The sequence below is a fragment of the Rhipicephalus microplus genome, chromosome 1 (genome assembly GCF_043290135.1).
Source record: "Rhipicephalus microplus isolate Deutch F79 chromosome 1, USDA_Rmic, whole genome shotgun sequence".
Taxonomy (NCBI): domain Eukaryota; kingdom Metazoa; phylum Arthropoda; class Arachnida; order Ixodida; family Ixodidae; genus Rhipicephalus; species Rhipicephalus microplus.
In genome coordinates, this window is record NC_134700.1 from 221,335,952 (window position 1) to 221,351,290 (window position 15,339).

The following is a 15,339-nucleotide window of genomic DNA, read 5'->3' on the forward strand; positions in this document are numbered from 1 at the left end:
TCTCTTCACAGAGTACAAAAGCCACCACCACGAAGGTCTAGACAACCAAACAGTACGCACTCTTAGGAAACACGTCCAACATCTCCGCAGTATAGAGAAGGTAATGACTGCAAACAACTTTCGCAGAAGCAGAAAACACAGATGCGACAAACATTATTTTTGCGGCTTTAACAGATACAAAGCAATATCTCGAGCCATGAAGAAATATAAAGGCTCTGTCACAAAGCTAGAGCTACCTTTGTGCATTCTTCTATTGCATAAGTAGGAAGCTTTTTTGGTGCATATGCGGCGACATTGCATATAAACACGCATGCACACACAGCTGCCGGCGCATTCATAGCCTGCAACCCACTTTATGCCAATAAGAAGTGCTTATAATTACGTGCACACTGTAACACTACAGTGAAAATAAGAAGTAGTTTAAGAAGCGTCGTTGATTTGAGAATACTATGGAGTAGATTTTTGTTCAAAAGGTGCAATACATAGAAAAAGGACATGCGACTGTCTTCATTGCACGTTTGGCCTCCATAGCCGCATATTGTTTCATAATTTACTTTCATTTCCATTCATTTTATTAATTGCAACACTTTTGATTATCACAAAGAATGCCCCTATGATTTCCTTGGCCTCATTGTCTGCCGGCTCCATACGGTGGTGTCCAGAAAAAATGGGATTTTTGGTCCATTGCACTCCTGCTCACTATTTCATATACAGTTAAACCCCTTTATAAGAGGCACACTCTGGGCAGCAATTGTTGTCTCTTATATGAGATATCTCTTATAAGCAGGACACCACGTAGGCATTTTTTTATCAAACCGTATTTTATAGTGGGCACAGTGTTCTCTCTTACACCCATTTGTCTCTTATATCAGTGCCTCCTATAAGGGGTTTGACTGTAGTACGCCTTTTAACCTAACCTTTACACACTGGCAGGGGCGATTCGTGTATATGCTACACTGAAAACTTCTGATAACCATTATTCAAGCTCTTCTGACAGTACACCTATGCTTTTTTGCAGTACCGACTGAGTTATTAAACTTGTATAGCATTCATCATTCTTTCAAGCCAACTCGCAAGGCTACATTAGCTCCATCTATCACACGACATTTCGAGAGAGGTGCAAGCAACAAACCGACACTATGTAACAGCTCTAAAATAATTGCATACTGCCAGCATCCTTCCAATTTCATGCATCCACACAGCATAATCACTCCATTAAAGAACCAACACTCTCTTAACTATAAGAAATGCTAAAAAAAACTTGCATTTCTTGAAACAGACTTCTAACTGCTGAAGTACTAAACAATAGTAAAGTTCACACTTATAAAAAGTAATGTTTGATCATTTCCTTCAAATCAAATTATGAGCCAAGAAAATAAAACATGCATAATGTTGTATTATAGTTAGAATCATTGTTGGCGCATGAGCCAGCAGTAGCACAGCTGAGAAAAATCAGGCATTCACTTCACTTCTCGCATCATTGGTTGTCAAGAAATTGAATACAGAGCCAGAAATAAAGCTAGTTTTGCCATTTCCGTACATTCAAAGTATTGCATACAACAAAACAAGCTTTTGACAGCATTAAGACACTTCCGAGGATTTGCATAAACAAGACGCTCATACGAAGCAGTGGGCATTCTTGCTGTGCATCTAAACGAAAAGTGTCTGGTAAGCACAGACCCCAACATGTAATGAAACAGCGGCAACATTTCCCTTTGTTGACCATCGGCTCGTTACAGCACTGACAGTGCGTCTTGCGTAATAATGCGTTCAACATCTGTAACCGACCACTTTGTCAAGAGTCAATGAGAGGGCAGAGAGAAAACAATGCTTTCCTTGCACAAATGGTTCTCAAAAGAGCGAAGAATGGGACAGGGCAACAGAGAAAACCTTGCTGGCAAATTGGTCTAGACACCATCTTGCCAACACCACACACAATATGAAGGAAAAACTAAGCGCCCAATTTTCGATTGAGTACAGACAACCTTTCATCTGTCACTAATTCCCTTCCACCGAAAATTGTCTGAATAGACTTATAGTTGGACAAAACTAATAAAAAAAAAGAGAGACCCGGTCCAGATGACCAAGGCACGCAGCTGAGTGCACGCTTGACTAAAGAAACAGTCCTCCTGACGGCCGGCTCACTGATCGTGTCGCTAGTGATGTTGTTCTAGAGTGCATGTTCAGTGGTGCATGTTAGTGCACATCCACCACTGAGGCAGAAACGCCCTTGCCTTCAGAAGTTGTACCCGACTATAGTCAAGAAAGCATTAGTGACTATAGATGGATGATCCCACCTCCTTCAATGTCGCAGTTTTCCAGATAATGAACAGGTCAGACAGAAATCCCCATTTCGCACGCGACAACGGAGGAGTGATCCAGTGGTAAAACAGCGAAGACTGATGTGAAAACCCTTCTTCCTTCAGAGCAAGGTGAACCCAACTAGCACCAATTGATGCAAATAACGCCAAATTATGGAATGAAATCTCCACAAGAAATTCTTCCATGGTGAAGGAGCTAGAACAGAAACATTTTTGCGAAGGTTTCTGGGCTGTCGTGGTTCAAAGCACTAATAAGTCGTGCAGTTGAAAAGCGAGTTGGCTTGAAACCATGCTATCAAATTTCTTTTAGCAAGCAAGGACAAGAAGAAATCAAAAGTTGAAAATACAATATTTCTTAAAAATCCAGGATAGTACATGAAATGACTAGGATGACAATGCTTCAGCTGTGTGTTGTCACGTAACAATGTCCTCAACATGAGCTCTGCATCATGACATGGTTTTGCAACGTATCGAAAGTCTCTACTAAAGTGCCACTGATAAATGAGAATCGAAGAATAGCAAAGATTGGCTTGTTTGTATAAGGTCGCTCAAAAAACCATTAATGAAGCAGCACAAACATCTGTCTTCACAGCTATTTTGCCAGTGTTGCTGCAGCAGTGCCAAAAGGTCAAATAACACTAGAAAGAGTTAAAGAACACTGAGGCAAATAAAAAAGCACAGATACAAGTATATGACGATCAATGGTATTTACAAAACTGCATCAATGAGCCTTCATAGACCTTATGCGACAATGCTCGAACATCTGGCCAGGTGCCATCTTGGTTGTGTCAAGAAGTTGCGGCATTCTCATGGGATCGCATGTGTTGCTGCAGTGCATTGCAGTGTCTTCAGGTTGAATTTTGTGTTTCGGCGCTTCAATTTAGCCATTTGTGATCCTCGTGCAACGAAAAATGGTGCAACGGCTATGCCTTCCAACTGCTGGCAACGTAATAAGGAAAAACGATTTAGACGTTCTATCGTATGTCGGTGAAGATGTTTCAGCCAGCCTCTGCAGAACGGCGCAGTCTCACCAGCTGACGCATTCGCAGAACTTTGCTGTCAAGGCGTACACCTGACTGTCATCAGCAGCTACGAACGTCTGTGGTTTAAGGTACCATCGGCACCAAATAAAACGCGAATAGCTGTGAGCACACACATCCAGCTTGAAAACACTGCGCTTGTGCGCACCTGTTACTGGCGATGACTGCAGCAGCAATATTTGTTACATATATCAAATAGACCTGTCGCACAAATATTTAAATAACCTGCACTATCGCCATTTTTTTGGTGTGTGTGTCTCTTTCCTATACGACTATGGAGTTCCAAAAAGGCTAAGGGCAAGTTGTACCCCCCAATGACATTGCAGGCCCCCTAAAGATTCTTTTTGCTACTTTGTCCCATGGTATGGCTTAACAGACAAAGAAGTCGCCACTACGTTTGATATTTGGGCTGCTGTACCTTCTTTGCTTTGCTATCGGTCACTTAACGTTGATTGCAAAAGGGAATACGGAGGTGTTGCAGCATCTTAATCACCATGAATAAAATTAAGAATGATACGTGTTTCGCTGCCACTTCACAGCGGAGTACGCAAAAATGTGTTTCGTGCGTCCACGCATGATGTCTGCTTCACCGGACGTGACCAGGATAGCGCTGTCGATCGCTACGTTGTCTACTAGATGGCGCTACTAACTTCGCATAAGGTATATTGTTGTACCAGGTTATCGGAACTCTAATTGCAACAGATGGTGTGCAGATATGCATAACTAAGACATACACGTCCGGCTTGTGTCCCAAGTTACACCCGTCATTCCTCAAAAGAGGGGGCGAGAAAGAACGCCAGGCCTACGCAGAAGGCGCAGCACAATCGCAGCGAAAGCTAGAAGAGCGGCCTTTTAGAGCCTTTTCGAAACACTCAATGGTAACTACTGCAAGCACACTTGCTTGATACCCACTACGTCATTAATTAATTTATTTGAGTAGTAGGCCGGCATTTGGCATTCACAATGTTATTTTTCGTCATTCTTCTGAGAAGCGTGGTATTCGCTAAACACTTGCATGGAATTCTGTACCAATTGTTCGTGCAGTGGCTGAGGACGATGAGGAAATATGGCTGAAGTGGGTATGCGCCATAGTTAATAAGAGAACAAGAGCAAGCTTTTGTGATAGTTTGGAGCATTGGACGGCCCACTCGTGACGCTATTCGCATTGTACGGCGACTGGTTGTTCTTTCGCTGTTTTAAAACGCTTTATAAGTCATATTAACGCAATTGCTTTCCTGACATCAAGCCTGCCTAAGGCAAGTTGGACAGCAAGTCACAAGCACCAATGTAGCTCAGTGGTAGAATACTGGGCTGGCACCCAGCGGACCCAGGTTTGAGCCCCACTGTGTCATCAGCGCTAGGTCAAGCCAGCCTAAGGCAAGTTTGACAAGTTACAAGTACCAGCGTAACTTGGTGGTAGAAGACTGGGCTGGCACCCAGCGTAACCGGTTTCGAGCCCCACTGTGTCATTGGTGTTGGGTTTCTTTTCTAATTTCGCGTGATGTGGTTACGAACACCCGCTGTGGCGGACAACTGCGCGTGACCCGAGTTGTGTTCTCATAACAGCTGTAAAAAAAAAAATGATGCCAATGTAAACTTGCAATTTTTAAATAGTGTGCGCTTTCTTACGTACTGCAGCGTAAAACGCTGAGACTTGTACTGTCTTGGAACTTGTTGCATTGTTCAGCAGAGTAAATTAAACAGGACACATATAGCCTTACGTCATAGCTTTGTCAATTTTATTCACAAACCACTTACTCGCACAATATACGAGACTGACCTTGCCTTACCGAGTGCCTTTTTTTCAGCACTATACCGAAACTGCAGCATACAGTATATAACCCAGTTTACCACAAATGGAAAGAACAGATGTAACATGACCAAATGATGAAAGCTTGATTTTAGTCCATGCAAGACTGCACAGGCCACTCTCAATACATAGGTGACAGCTTGGCACCAGGATTCAATGAAGCCAAATAAAAACTAAAGAAATAAAGTTCTAAAAGTGTATCCATCTGTCATCAGCTTCTTACTAGCTTTCAGCTGTTTGTTTTGCTTGTTATCTGTTTTTTACACTATCTGTTTAAGTCTAACATTTCCTCAATGCTTTGAAGAAACAGATCCTTTCTTTTAGGTTACATTTATGATGGCCTTACATGCATACCAACAGTGTAGTAAACGCACCAATTTACAGAGCGAAATAATTTGTTTTCCAGTTAGAAAAAACTGACATTACACCTCAAGTTATTCACGATGCCACTAAAGTTTGGCAATCTTCCAATTGCTCACTCACAATAACTAGAGCCTTGCATAACTCACTACTTGCCTCTGCATGAATTGATATATACAGGATTGCAAAATACACTAGGAAAATGTCGCCAGTAAAGAAAATCCTCTGCACAAAAAGAAGAAAAAGCAACAAAATGGTTTTAGACGGTCGTACATCTGTGTGCGTGTAGAGTGTAAATGTCACGATCAAAACTTGCCAGACCAGTATCTATGTACAGGTTAGATATGTACTCGGAGGTCTTAAAATGGCCGGACAAGGTTGGTATGAATCTGCACTCTAAAGCTTCATTCACACCAAAGGGGGCGCGGCAAAGCGGGATTTCCAAAGCGGCGAGGTGGCGAGTGCGTGAACCTGTTCAGACCGGATGCCTCCTTCGTCTGGCCGCGCGGCAGAGAGAAGGCGGGCATCTCGCGATTTTGTGCACGTGCCGCTATGATGTGTCTGTGCTTCTCCCAAACGTACACCCGCACCACCACCGCGCTTCCGCTGCGTGGCGTTCCGATTGGCTGCGGCAAAGCGGCGAGCCTCGGCAGGCGGCAAAAAATTGCTCCGAGAGCGATCGGCCTTGCCGCGTGGTTTTTCTCCCGCTTTCCCCACCTGGTGAGGAGGTTTTTCCTGCGTTGCCGCCTCGCCGCTTGCCGCCTCGCCGCTTGCCGCCTTCGGTGTGAACGAGCCTTAAAGCTATGCTTGATCTTTGTGAATGTTTGTCATTAACAACCGCTTTCACATAGTGTTGCCACCAGATGAAGAATGGTGCAACGACAGTGAAAACACTGCCTTCTCCATTGCATGAGAACCTTCAACGCTCGCGTGTGGCCTACGCCCAGCAACAAAGGCTCAGCTGGCATCTGAACCCCTTCCAGTGGCGAAATCTCGTCACATCCCGAACTTTACTAACAAAACCTGCGATGAGGTGCGATAATAAGCCACGCTTACATTGCCATCGAATTCTGTATTGCACTTATTGAAATAAAATTGCAGGTAGGACATTCTTTACAACTCCCGCAGTAGAATTATCTGAAGATGGCTTAAAAACAATTTTTTTTTCCCCCGAGGAAAGTATGAGAAGATGGTCTCTGATGGTAGTGAAGCGGTCCCAGTGCACAATTCACAAATGGCGAAGAAGGAACGATGATGGCTGCTGTACAATCACTGCTTGCGTCGGCAGGAGCGCTTGTGTTCTTTGTGCCAATGAACTTGCTGGCATTCTACACTGCAGTATAATGTGTTCCAACAGCAGTGGTAGATTGCTTCAGCTTCACAGTTGTAACACTGCAAGGATAAACTATGAGTTAGTAATGCTTAAACATCAAATGAACATGTTTGAAATGATAATCATTGATTAACTGAAAAGTTCAAATACAGTGAAAGCTCGTTAATGCGAATTTCACGGGACCGGAAAAACTGTCCAAATTAACCGAATGCCGAATTAACGAATGAACAGGGAAAACAACATTTAAAATCAAGCTGCAGAAGCATACCTTTATTTGAAGTATTTTGTAATTGTCGTCTGCATTTTCGCGCAGATTCCGGCTGACATCACAATTTTTCTTAACTGTTCCAAACGGCCAACAGCACGCAAACTGTCGGGAGTGTTCAGGCAAGCGTCCTCTAATATTAACAGCGCCTCCGAGACTTCCCGTGAGGTGCGATGAGGTCGCGGCTGTATCTCCTCGCATGATTCTTCGTCGGAATCGTGGTTTTCATGGGCGCCCGTGACATCATTAATAATCTCTTGATCGATCAGGAGACCACTCGTGGCGACACCATGATCAATCGCGATGTAGTCCTGAAAGGTCACATCTGTGGGAAGGACAGCATCAGAAGTCGGGCAGTCATCGTTGGTGGACTCGGCTGACACCTCCTCGATGCCATGGTCAGCTACTGCTGCATGCTCGGGCCTCACAAAACCGCTGTGCTGAAAACAGTTGGCAATGACTTGCGGCGGAGTGTTTTCCCACATGTGGGCGATGATGTGCACTGTGCCGAGTAAGTCCACTTGATACAACTTTTCAGCTTCTGAGCATAGGATCATTCGCTCTAGCAGGTGCTTGCGGTACTTCGACTTCACGTAGTGAATGATACCCTGGTCCATCGGCTGAAGAACAGACGTAGTGTTGGGCGGCAAAAAAACTACTTTGATGCTCTTCAGTTCGACTGTACAGTTATGGGCACGGCAGTTGTCAACAACCATAATTATCTTGCGTTCCTTCGACGTGAAGTGCCGGTCCAACTGCTGCAGCCAGCCGCGAAAAATGTCCGATGTCAGCCATGCCTTCCTGTTCGCTGTGTACTCGACAGGAAGGCTTTTGACGTTCTTAAAACAACGTGGCTTAAGCGCCTTCCCGACGACAAGCAGTGGCAAGCGCTCCGTGCCAGTCATATTGGCGGCAAGAAGCACCGTTATCCTTTGCTTGCACTTCTTGCCACCAATGCACGCGTCCCCTTGAAAGTCAGCGTCTTGTCGGGCAGAGCTCTGAAAAATAGAGCAGTTTCATCTGCATTGAACACGTCACGTGGTTCATATGCGGCGATGTGCTCCAGCAGCTTTACATTTCTCCACTCGGTGGTCACGCTTTCGCCAACACTGGCCTTTTCGCCGCACACACTCCTGAAGACGAGTTCGTGTCTCTCGAAACCTCGCAAACCACCCTTCCGACGCTTTGAACGATTCAATGTTCATCATTGCAGTGTACTTCTCACCTTGCGCTATGATGAGAGGTCCGCTCAAAGGCAGATGCGCGTTGCGCCAGTCAGTAATCTACCGGAGCAAAGCTTCTTCGAGCTGGGGATGAGCTGCGGTTCCCAACCGCTTTCTAGAGGCATGAAACTTCTCGCTTTCGAAGGCTTGTCGAATCTGTTGTTCATTTTTCACGTACGTTCCCAACGTGCTCCGCTTCACATTGTACTTGGTCATAACCTGCTGTCGCGATTCGCCGTTCTTCAGTGCTTCCAAAATTTCCACTTTAGTCGCCAAGTTCTTCGCGTCGTAGTTCTGTCGCTTTTTCAGCGTTGCCATCACTGTAGCGCACGATGGTGGTGGCATGCAAATACGGTCACAATGAAAGAAAAAGAGAACTCCGCAAGAAGAGATGGTTTCGACACGACAACACAAGGGAAAATGGCGTCGGAGGCGCTGAGTGTAAAAGAAAAAAGACGCCGACGTTCGGTGACGCTGCGATCGCCCCCACTAGTTGATGACGATGGCGATGCCACTCAGGTTTCGGTTTCACTCCAGTGGTGCCAGCGCTGCTTTATCACACTTTTGTGTAGCAGCAGCCGTCAGCATTTGTCCGAATTAAGCGGTGCGGAGCCAAATTCCGACGAAATAACCAAGGTTTGGTCCCATAGATTAACATGCACTTTGGCCGGGACCAATAGAGCTGTCCGAATTATCCGAATTAACGGGTGTCGAATTAACGAGCTTTTACTGTATTATGACATTGCTGAGATAATCAACTTTGCCATTAGCTTAGCTGCACAAAAACTCTGCAGCGTGCTACAAGGATAAGAAACCACAAGAGTTAATAATATAAAAACGACAATATGGTGGACAAGTGTTCCATGTAAACGCGGTGTTTTCTTTATTCCCGTGTAGTTTTTGTGCTAAAGATTTAATGTGGATCGCCAACAAACCTAGAATGCTTTTCTTTAAAACCCAGACTATGGATAGCATAACTACTGTGTTACATACTGCTCTGTGTTTCTTCACTACACTAAGCTGTTCAGTTGTCTCAGATATGCTGCTGCAAAATTCCTAGGCACTTCTGAACATGATGCTCTCTCACGGAACCAGAAACTAGGTTTTCTTAGCCTGTCAGTTCAGGACAATTATGCACTTACTTTTCAATGTGTTGAATAAAGTAGGAAAATACTTCATAATAATGATGATAATATCTGGGGTTTTCCGAAAACCATGATTATGAGAGATGCTATAGTGGAGGGCTCCAGAAATTTTGACAATTAGGTGTTTTAATGTGCACTGAGGAAAGTACTTCACTCTTGCAAAAAGGTTTGAAGGGGTGTGAAAAAAATGTCAACCTAGAAATCAACAAAGAATACACAAAAAGGGAACAAAAGCTGAGCAGCACACTCACCCACTGCTTTTTCTTTGTTTCAGAAATTTCCTGCCGGTGGCGTTCCTGCAACTTCGCAATTTCCTGTTCGCGAGCCTCTTTGTCTCGAACCTTGTGCTGCTCCAAGTCTGTCCGCATGCGCTCCAGCACTGCACTGACTTCCTTCAACTTTTCTGCTTCACACTGTTTTTGGACCTGCGTGCCAGCAAATGCAAGCCATGTGAAGACAGGGAGGTACCTGTACATACTCCAATGCATTCGAACATGGCTGAAATCTAAAGCAATGTAAAACAACGGCATGGGAGATGAGAAGAATAACTCGAAGAAAAATAAGACGTGCGTCTGCACGACATAGTCCCGTGTTTTCATGCTTCGTATTACGAACTCACTCAACCTAGACACCTAAGAATAGCAAATTAGAAGCAGAGTTTCAAACAGGGCTATGGGCAAGGGATACAAAGCCCTGCTTTGCTTGCAAACTGAAAAACAGCGCTCTATCTAGACTGATCGATTGATATGTGGGGTTTAACGTCCCAAAACCACCATATAATTATGAGAGACGCCGTAGTGGAGGGCTCCGGAAATTTCGACCACCTGGGGTTCTTTAACGTGCACCCAAATCTGAGCACACGGGCCTACATTATTTCCGCCTCCATCGGAAATGCAGCCGCCGCAGCCGGGATTCGAACCCGCGACCTGCGGGTCAGCAGCCGAGTACCTTAGCCACTAGACCACCACGGCGGGGCGCTCTATCTAGACTTTCAACACTAGTGAATACCTGCACACGGGTCTTAAATCAGTATGTACCAGTGAAGCTGGTCGTTTTATCAGTATTGTACAACGAAATGCACCTGCAAAATAGTGAGAATTAAGAATGTGGGCACTAAGAAGATGACAGCTTAACATCAGCTTAAGCTTGTGTCCCTGCTGCCTTATCAGCTTGCAATGCCAGGCCGGTATAAACAGTCATGAAAAAAATGTGTTAGCAATAATAAGAAGGAGGAAGAACTACATGAAATGCGAGCAACCCCTGCTCCCAATATGATCAAGCATTGCACGAGGGTGTGGTCACCACTCCTGCGTTCAACTTTATTTTGCAGCAGGCGTAGGCTACCGTACAAACCGGAATATAAGTCGAGATTTTTTCAATAAAATAATAAGCTAAAGTCGCCCCTCGTCTTATATAGCGGTGTCTAGCCGAAAGTGCAACGCTGACTGGCAACATATGGCTTGCATGTGCTTGTGAAGCCAGACGCGGCCATAGCCGCATCCAAATTCAATCCCAGTCTGTTTTCTTTGTGTTCGTGATTTGCTTCTGATCTGTTCCGAGTTTTCGCTCCGCTTGACATTCACTGCATTTTTAGTGGCTTTTTTTTTTTTCGTTCACTGAATGTCTAGCGGTGCGAGGAGGCAGTACTCAGCTGCGTTTAAAGTAGATGTTAAGTTCACAGAAGTGAACGGGAATATGGCTGCTCAGCGCCGCTTTGGTGTATCAGAAAAAAGCGTGCGCTATTGGAGGGCGCAGAAAGGGAAGTTGCAGATGTGCAATCCTCGAAAAATGTCGTTTCGTGGACGAAGTGCCGTTCATCCGCAGCTGGAGGATAAGCTAGCGGACTTTGTGCGGGAAGTTCGTGCGCGCTCGCTGCCAGTGATCGTGGATACCATTCGCAAGAAAGCCGTGGAACTCGCTCGAGAAGCTGGGCTCACGAGAGAAGAGTTTCGTGCACCGAACTCTTGGGTGCGTCGATTTATGCGACGCAAAGGATTTTCTCTCCGGCGGCGCTCATCCATCTATCAAAAGTTGCCGGAGGAGTTCGAGGACAAGCTCATAAACTTTCAGCGCTTCGTAAACCGGCTTCGGGAGCAGAACGACTACATGATGGGGCAGATTGACAACGCCGATGAGACCCCCGTGTGGTTTGACATGCCCGTCGACCACGATCACGCAGCGTGGCGCCAAGGATGTGAAGCTGCTGTCCACTGGCAACGAGCACTCGCGCTTCACCGTCATGCTGGCATGCACGGCAGATGGTAGAAAGCTTCCGCCCTTCGTCATTTTCAAACGCAAGACAATGCGATGGTGCGACAGTTGGTGCGACAATGCGACAGTTGCGATGGTGGTAGAGGAGAGCTCCGACGATCGGGATGGGGTGCGCCCAATTCGCAAATAAATGTGGTTCGGCAGTTTTGGGTTGTATTTCCTTTTTTTTTCTTTTTCGGTAACCTGAACTTGGGGGGTCGACTTATATTTTCACTCGACCTATTGTCTGGTTTATATGGTACTGTCCGCACCGTAGTTGCCACTTCAAGTGCCTCTTTGTCTATTGTCTTTTCGTGCTAGTCGAGGCCACCAACAGTATCTATTACCTCTTCCATTGCCTAAATGACCACGGCAGCAGCAGCGTCAGCAAACATGAATGTCTCAAAGTTATAGTCTCTCTGTTGGCCAGTAATCTAAAATCTCATGAACACCCTCATACAGATCGCTGCAAGTCCACAGTCGGTGTCAGAATGGTCATCGTCTGGGTTGCTGACAATGGCACGTTGAAACACGGCAAGCTACATTCAGCTGCAATGGTGCCCGGAGCCTGGAAGAGGCATTCATCACTGTAGACCACAAAAAACACACATAAGGCACATCTGACGAAGCACCCTGAATGGTTCTAACATTGCCTGCAGTACTGATCCAAAGGCACACGTCAGTGCCAAAGTGACTGAATGTGGTGGGTGATGCAAAAGCTTCAAAATGTCATTAAGGCATATGGCTATCCTCGTGTGCGTTGGTGATAGCGACAGTTGGAATGGTAGGCCTTAACTTTAGCTTCAGGTATAGCAGAAGAACAGCGAGCAGACTTGAAAAAAGCGGGAACTGCAGGGGGGCACTACTTGAGCCAAAGTTTTTGCTCAGGAGCGCAACTGTGGAAGAGCCACGGCATCAAAATTGGCAGCAAGGAGGCCAGAGAGATCAGCGACTGGCATCCGAATGGCTCACAGACTAGCAAATGAGGAGGGTAAGTCAGTGGCTACTTTTGTAGAGGAGGGGGGTAGTGTTCATTGTGCTTAAAAATGCTCGTTCTGCGTACACAATGCAATTGTGATAAGTGGACGGTTTCGCAGTGGGGGCACCATAAGTTCGCGCATCACATGGATCGCCCTTCTGGCGCGCCCAGCGCATTTAGTTTCGGTTTCTCCCACACTGCGGTCTAGAAATTCGGTGATGGATCTCTCCAACTAAGCGCAATATTTTCAAACTTTAAAATCCAGACAGGCTATAATTTGTGAAGTAAAACAACTTCCCCATATAAACAATGACCTTAAAATTGATAATAAAAAAGTTAGTTGAAATTATTTTAATAATTAACCATTTCCGAGTTATCTAATTAGTGGCAAACCCTTTCCACCTCAGCCTAGAAATTGTCTGTGAAGATGGCTCGTGCCTAACCATTATAGTTTTCTGAATAAATTCTGGATTGTTTAATAAAAAAAACACCGTGTGTGTATTTATATACAGGGCTCTTTTCCATTGCCATAGCCAGCAATTTGCACATTCGCAAGGCTACAGGTGGGGTGCCAACATGTGTCGCAGTTTAGCGGGAATTCCTTCCACTTGATTGTACGTCGCTGCAGTCGAACCCCGGTACATACAACGAACGCCGCTTCAATGAAATTTCCGCTACAACGAAAAATTTACGTTTCCCCGTGAGCAGTCCATAGGAGTCAATGCATAAATATTGTCGCCACAACAAACACTTTTTCTTCTGCCGTCCCGCTTCAACGAAATTGATTGATTGATATGTGGGGTTTAACGTCCCAAAACCACCATATGATTATGAGAGACGCCGTAGTGGAGGGCTCCGGAAATTTCGACCACCTGGGGTTCTTTTAACGTGCACCCAAATCTGAGCACACGGGCCTACAACATTTCCGCCTCCATCGGAAATGCAGCCGCCGCAGCCGGGATACGAACCCGCGACCTGCGGGTCAGCAGCCGAGTACCTTAGCCACTAGACCACCGCGGCGGGGCTGCTTCAACAAAATTTCACGATGCAATTCCAGGCTCACATATTTATTGCTATACAGGAAACCCAATTTTGAACACTTCAATGCATTTTGAAAACCTGAAAATACGTCGCCGAAATCTTAAACACGCGTCGGAACCACCAGAAATCGCCGCTGTTCAGCAAGCATGGGAGCCGCCACTGCTCGATAGCGATGGCATTGAGACTGTCCTGCTCATGGAGGATGGCCCTGCTTTTGCCACTGGCTTGTTTTGGAGCCCCAGACAATCCAAAGCTGAAGCTCAGTCGCTCAGTTCATGGTTTCCTTCACGCAGCTGCTGCGTGCAACCGTGGAGCGATGCCTTTTCCCATTCCAATGCTTATCGTTTTACTCGCGCTTGGCCAGTGTGGTACCTAATCATAGTGGCTGTTCGATTTGTATGATAAGAATGGCATAGAATAAGGCAAAAGTCACCGCTCCACAATACCATGCCGCCATCTCGGCGTTGTCGAATACACTTTGACAGCGGACGGCTGCTGGTGTTAACGTGTTATGCAACTGTTTGGTATGTTTACGAATGCGGTTGTAGGCGTTATTTCAGCGGTTTTCACCATGGCCTCGCTATGCATGACTTTGAATTGCGTCATGACGCTGTTCGAAAAAAAATAGGAAGCAGCAAGACTTTTTTAATTTTAAGAAGAAACATTCCTCTGTTTAGCTAGCTAAGATCAGCTATATTTTCTTTTTCGATTTCACTACAACGAAATTCTTGCTTCAACGAAATATTTTCTGCGCCCCCCGAGTTTCGTTGTAGCGGGGTTCGACTGAATCACCATTCGTATTTCACGATGATCTGTCCTCATTGATGATTCGACGGGATCACTGTTCTCATAGAGTGATTACAGCCTAACTGTGCAATATCAAGCGGCGTGTTTCTTCAGACGGAAGTGGCAGATTGCGCAATCCTTTTTTTTTCTTTCTACATTTCCTTCATTGCTACTGGCTAACTCAAAGTGAGCTTGTTTCAGGTCGGTTATTTCTGATGCATGTAGCTTTCTTGTCCCGTGTTATTTTCCGTATTTATCAGGCTTTTTTTTATCAACAGAAAAAATGAACACGCAAATGTTGTTGAAAGTAGCACAGGCAGATGTCGTTTCAACACGTGCACATCTGCATCATTGACGTTTTGATAATTAGGAAAGTACTTTTTGAGTTAAAGGTATGATTATGACTAACTGTTTGTCATTAATGAAAAATGAATAGCGGCTTCTACAGTATATTGGGAACAATGTACTAGCTTTGCTTCGTGTAGCGCAATTCCTAATTCACACACACACACACACACACACACACACACACACACACACACACACACACACACACACACACACACACACACACACACACACACAGCGAGTCACCGACTCTTCTTTATCAATTGGACGTATCATCATCATTTGTATAATTTCCTCATCTGTAGATATCATCAGTGTGTGCCAGCTCGAGCCCGTCTCGAATAAAGCTCTTCCTCATAAGTGGTGGACGGTGCTTCCCGATCCCCAAGTCCTCTCGCACGTTACCACTGGAGCTCCGCTCGGGTCGTCGTCTACTAC

The 15,339-nt window shown here is 45.4% G+C and overlaps 1 protein-coding gene across 3 annotated transcripts in view; it reads right to left on the reverse strand.

Annotated features, from left to right (window-relative positions):
• Positions 1–6,478: 6,478 nt before the first annotated feature.
• LOC119159627 (zinc finger MYND domain-containing protein 11) overlaps positions 6,479–15,339 on the reverse strand; it is a 91,794-nt gene continuing 82,933 nt past the window's right edge. For all 3 annotated transcript variants that reach the window (XM_037412442.2, XM_037412441.2, XM_037412440.2), the window contains 2 exons: positions 9,749–9,922; positions 6,479–6,923 (listed from right to left, as the gene is read on the reverse strand). In XM_037412442.2, the coding sequence (XP_037268339.2) occupies positions 6,801–6,923; positions 9,749–9,922 (297 nt within the window). In that variant the 3' untranslated portion in view covers positions 6,479–6,800. The remainder of the gene's footprint in view (positions 6,924–9,748; positions 9,923–15,339) is intronic.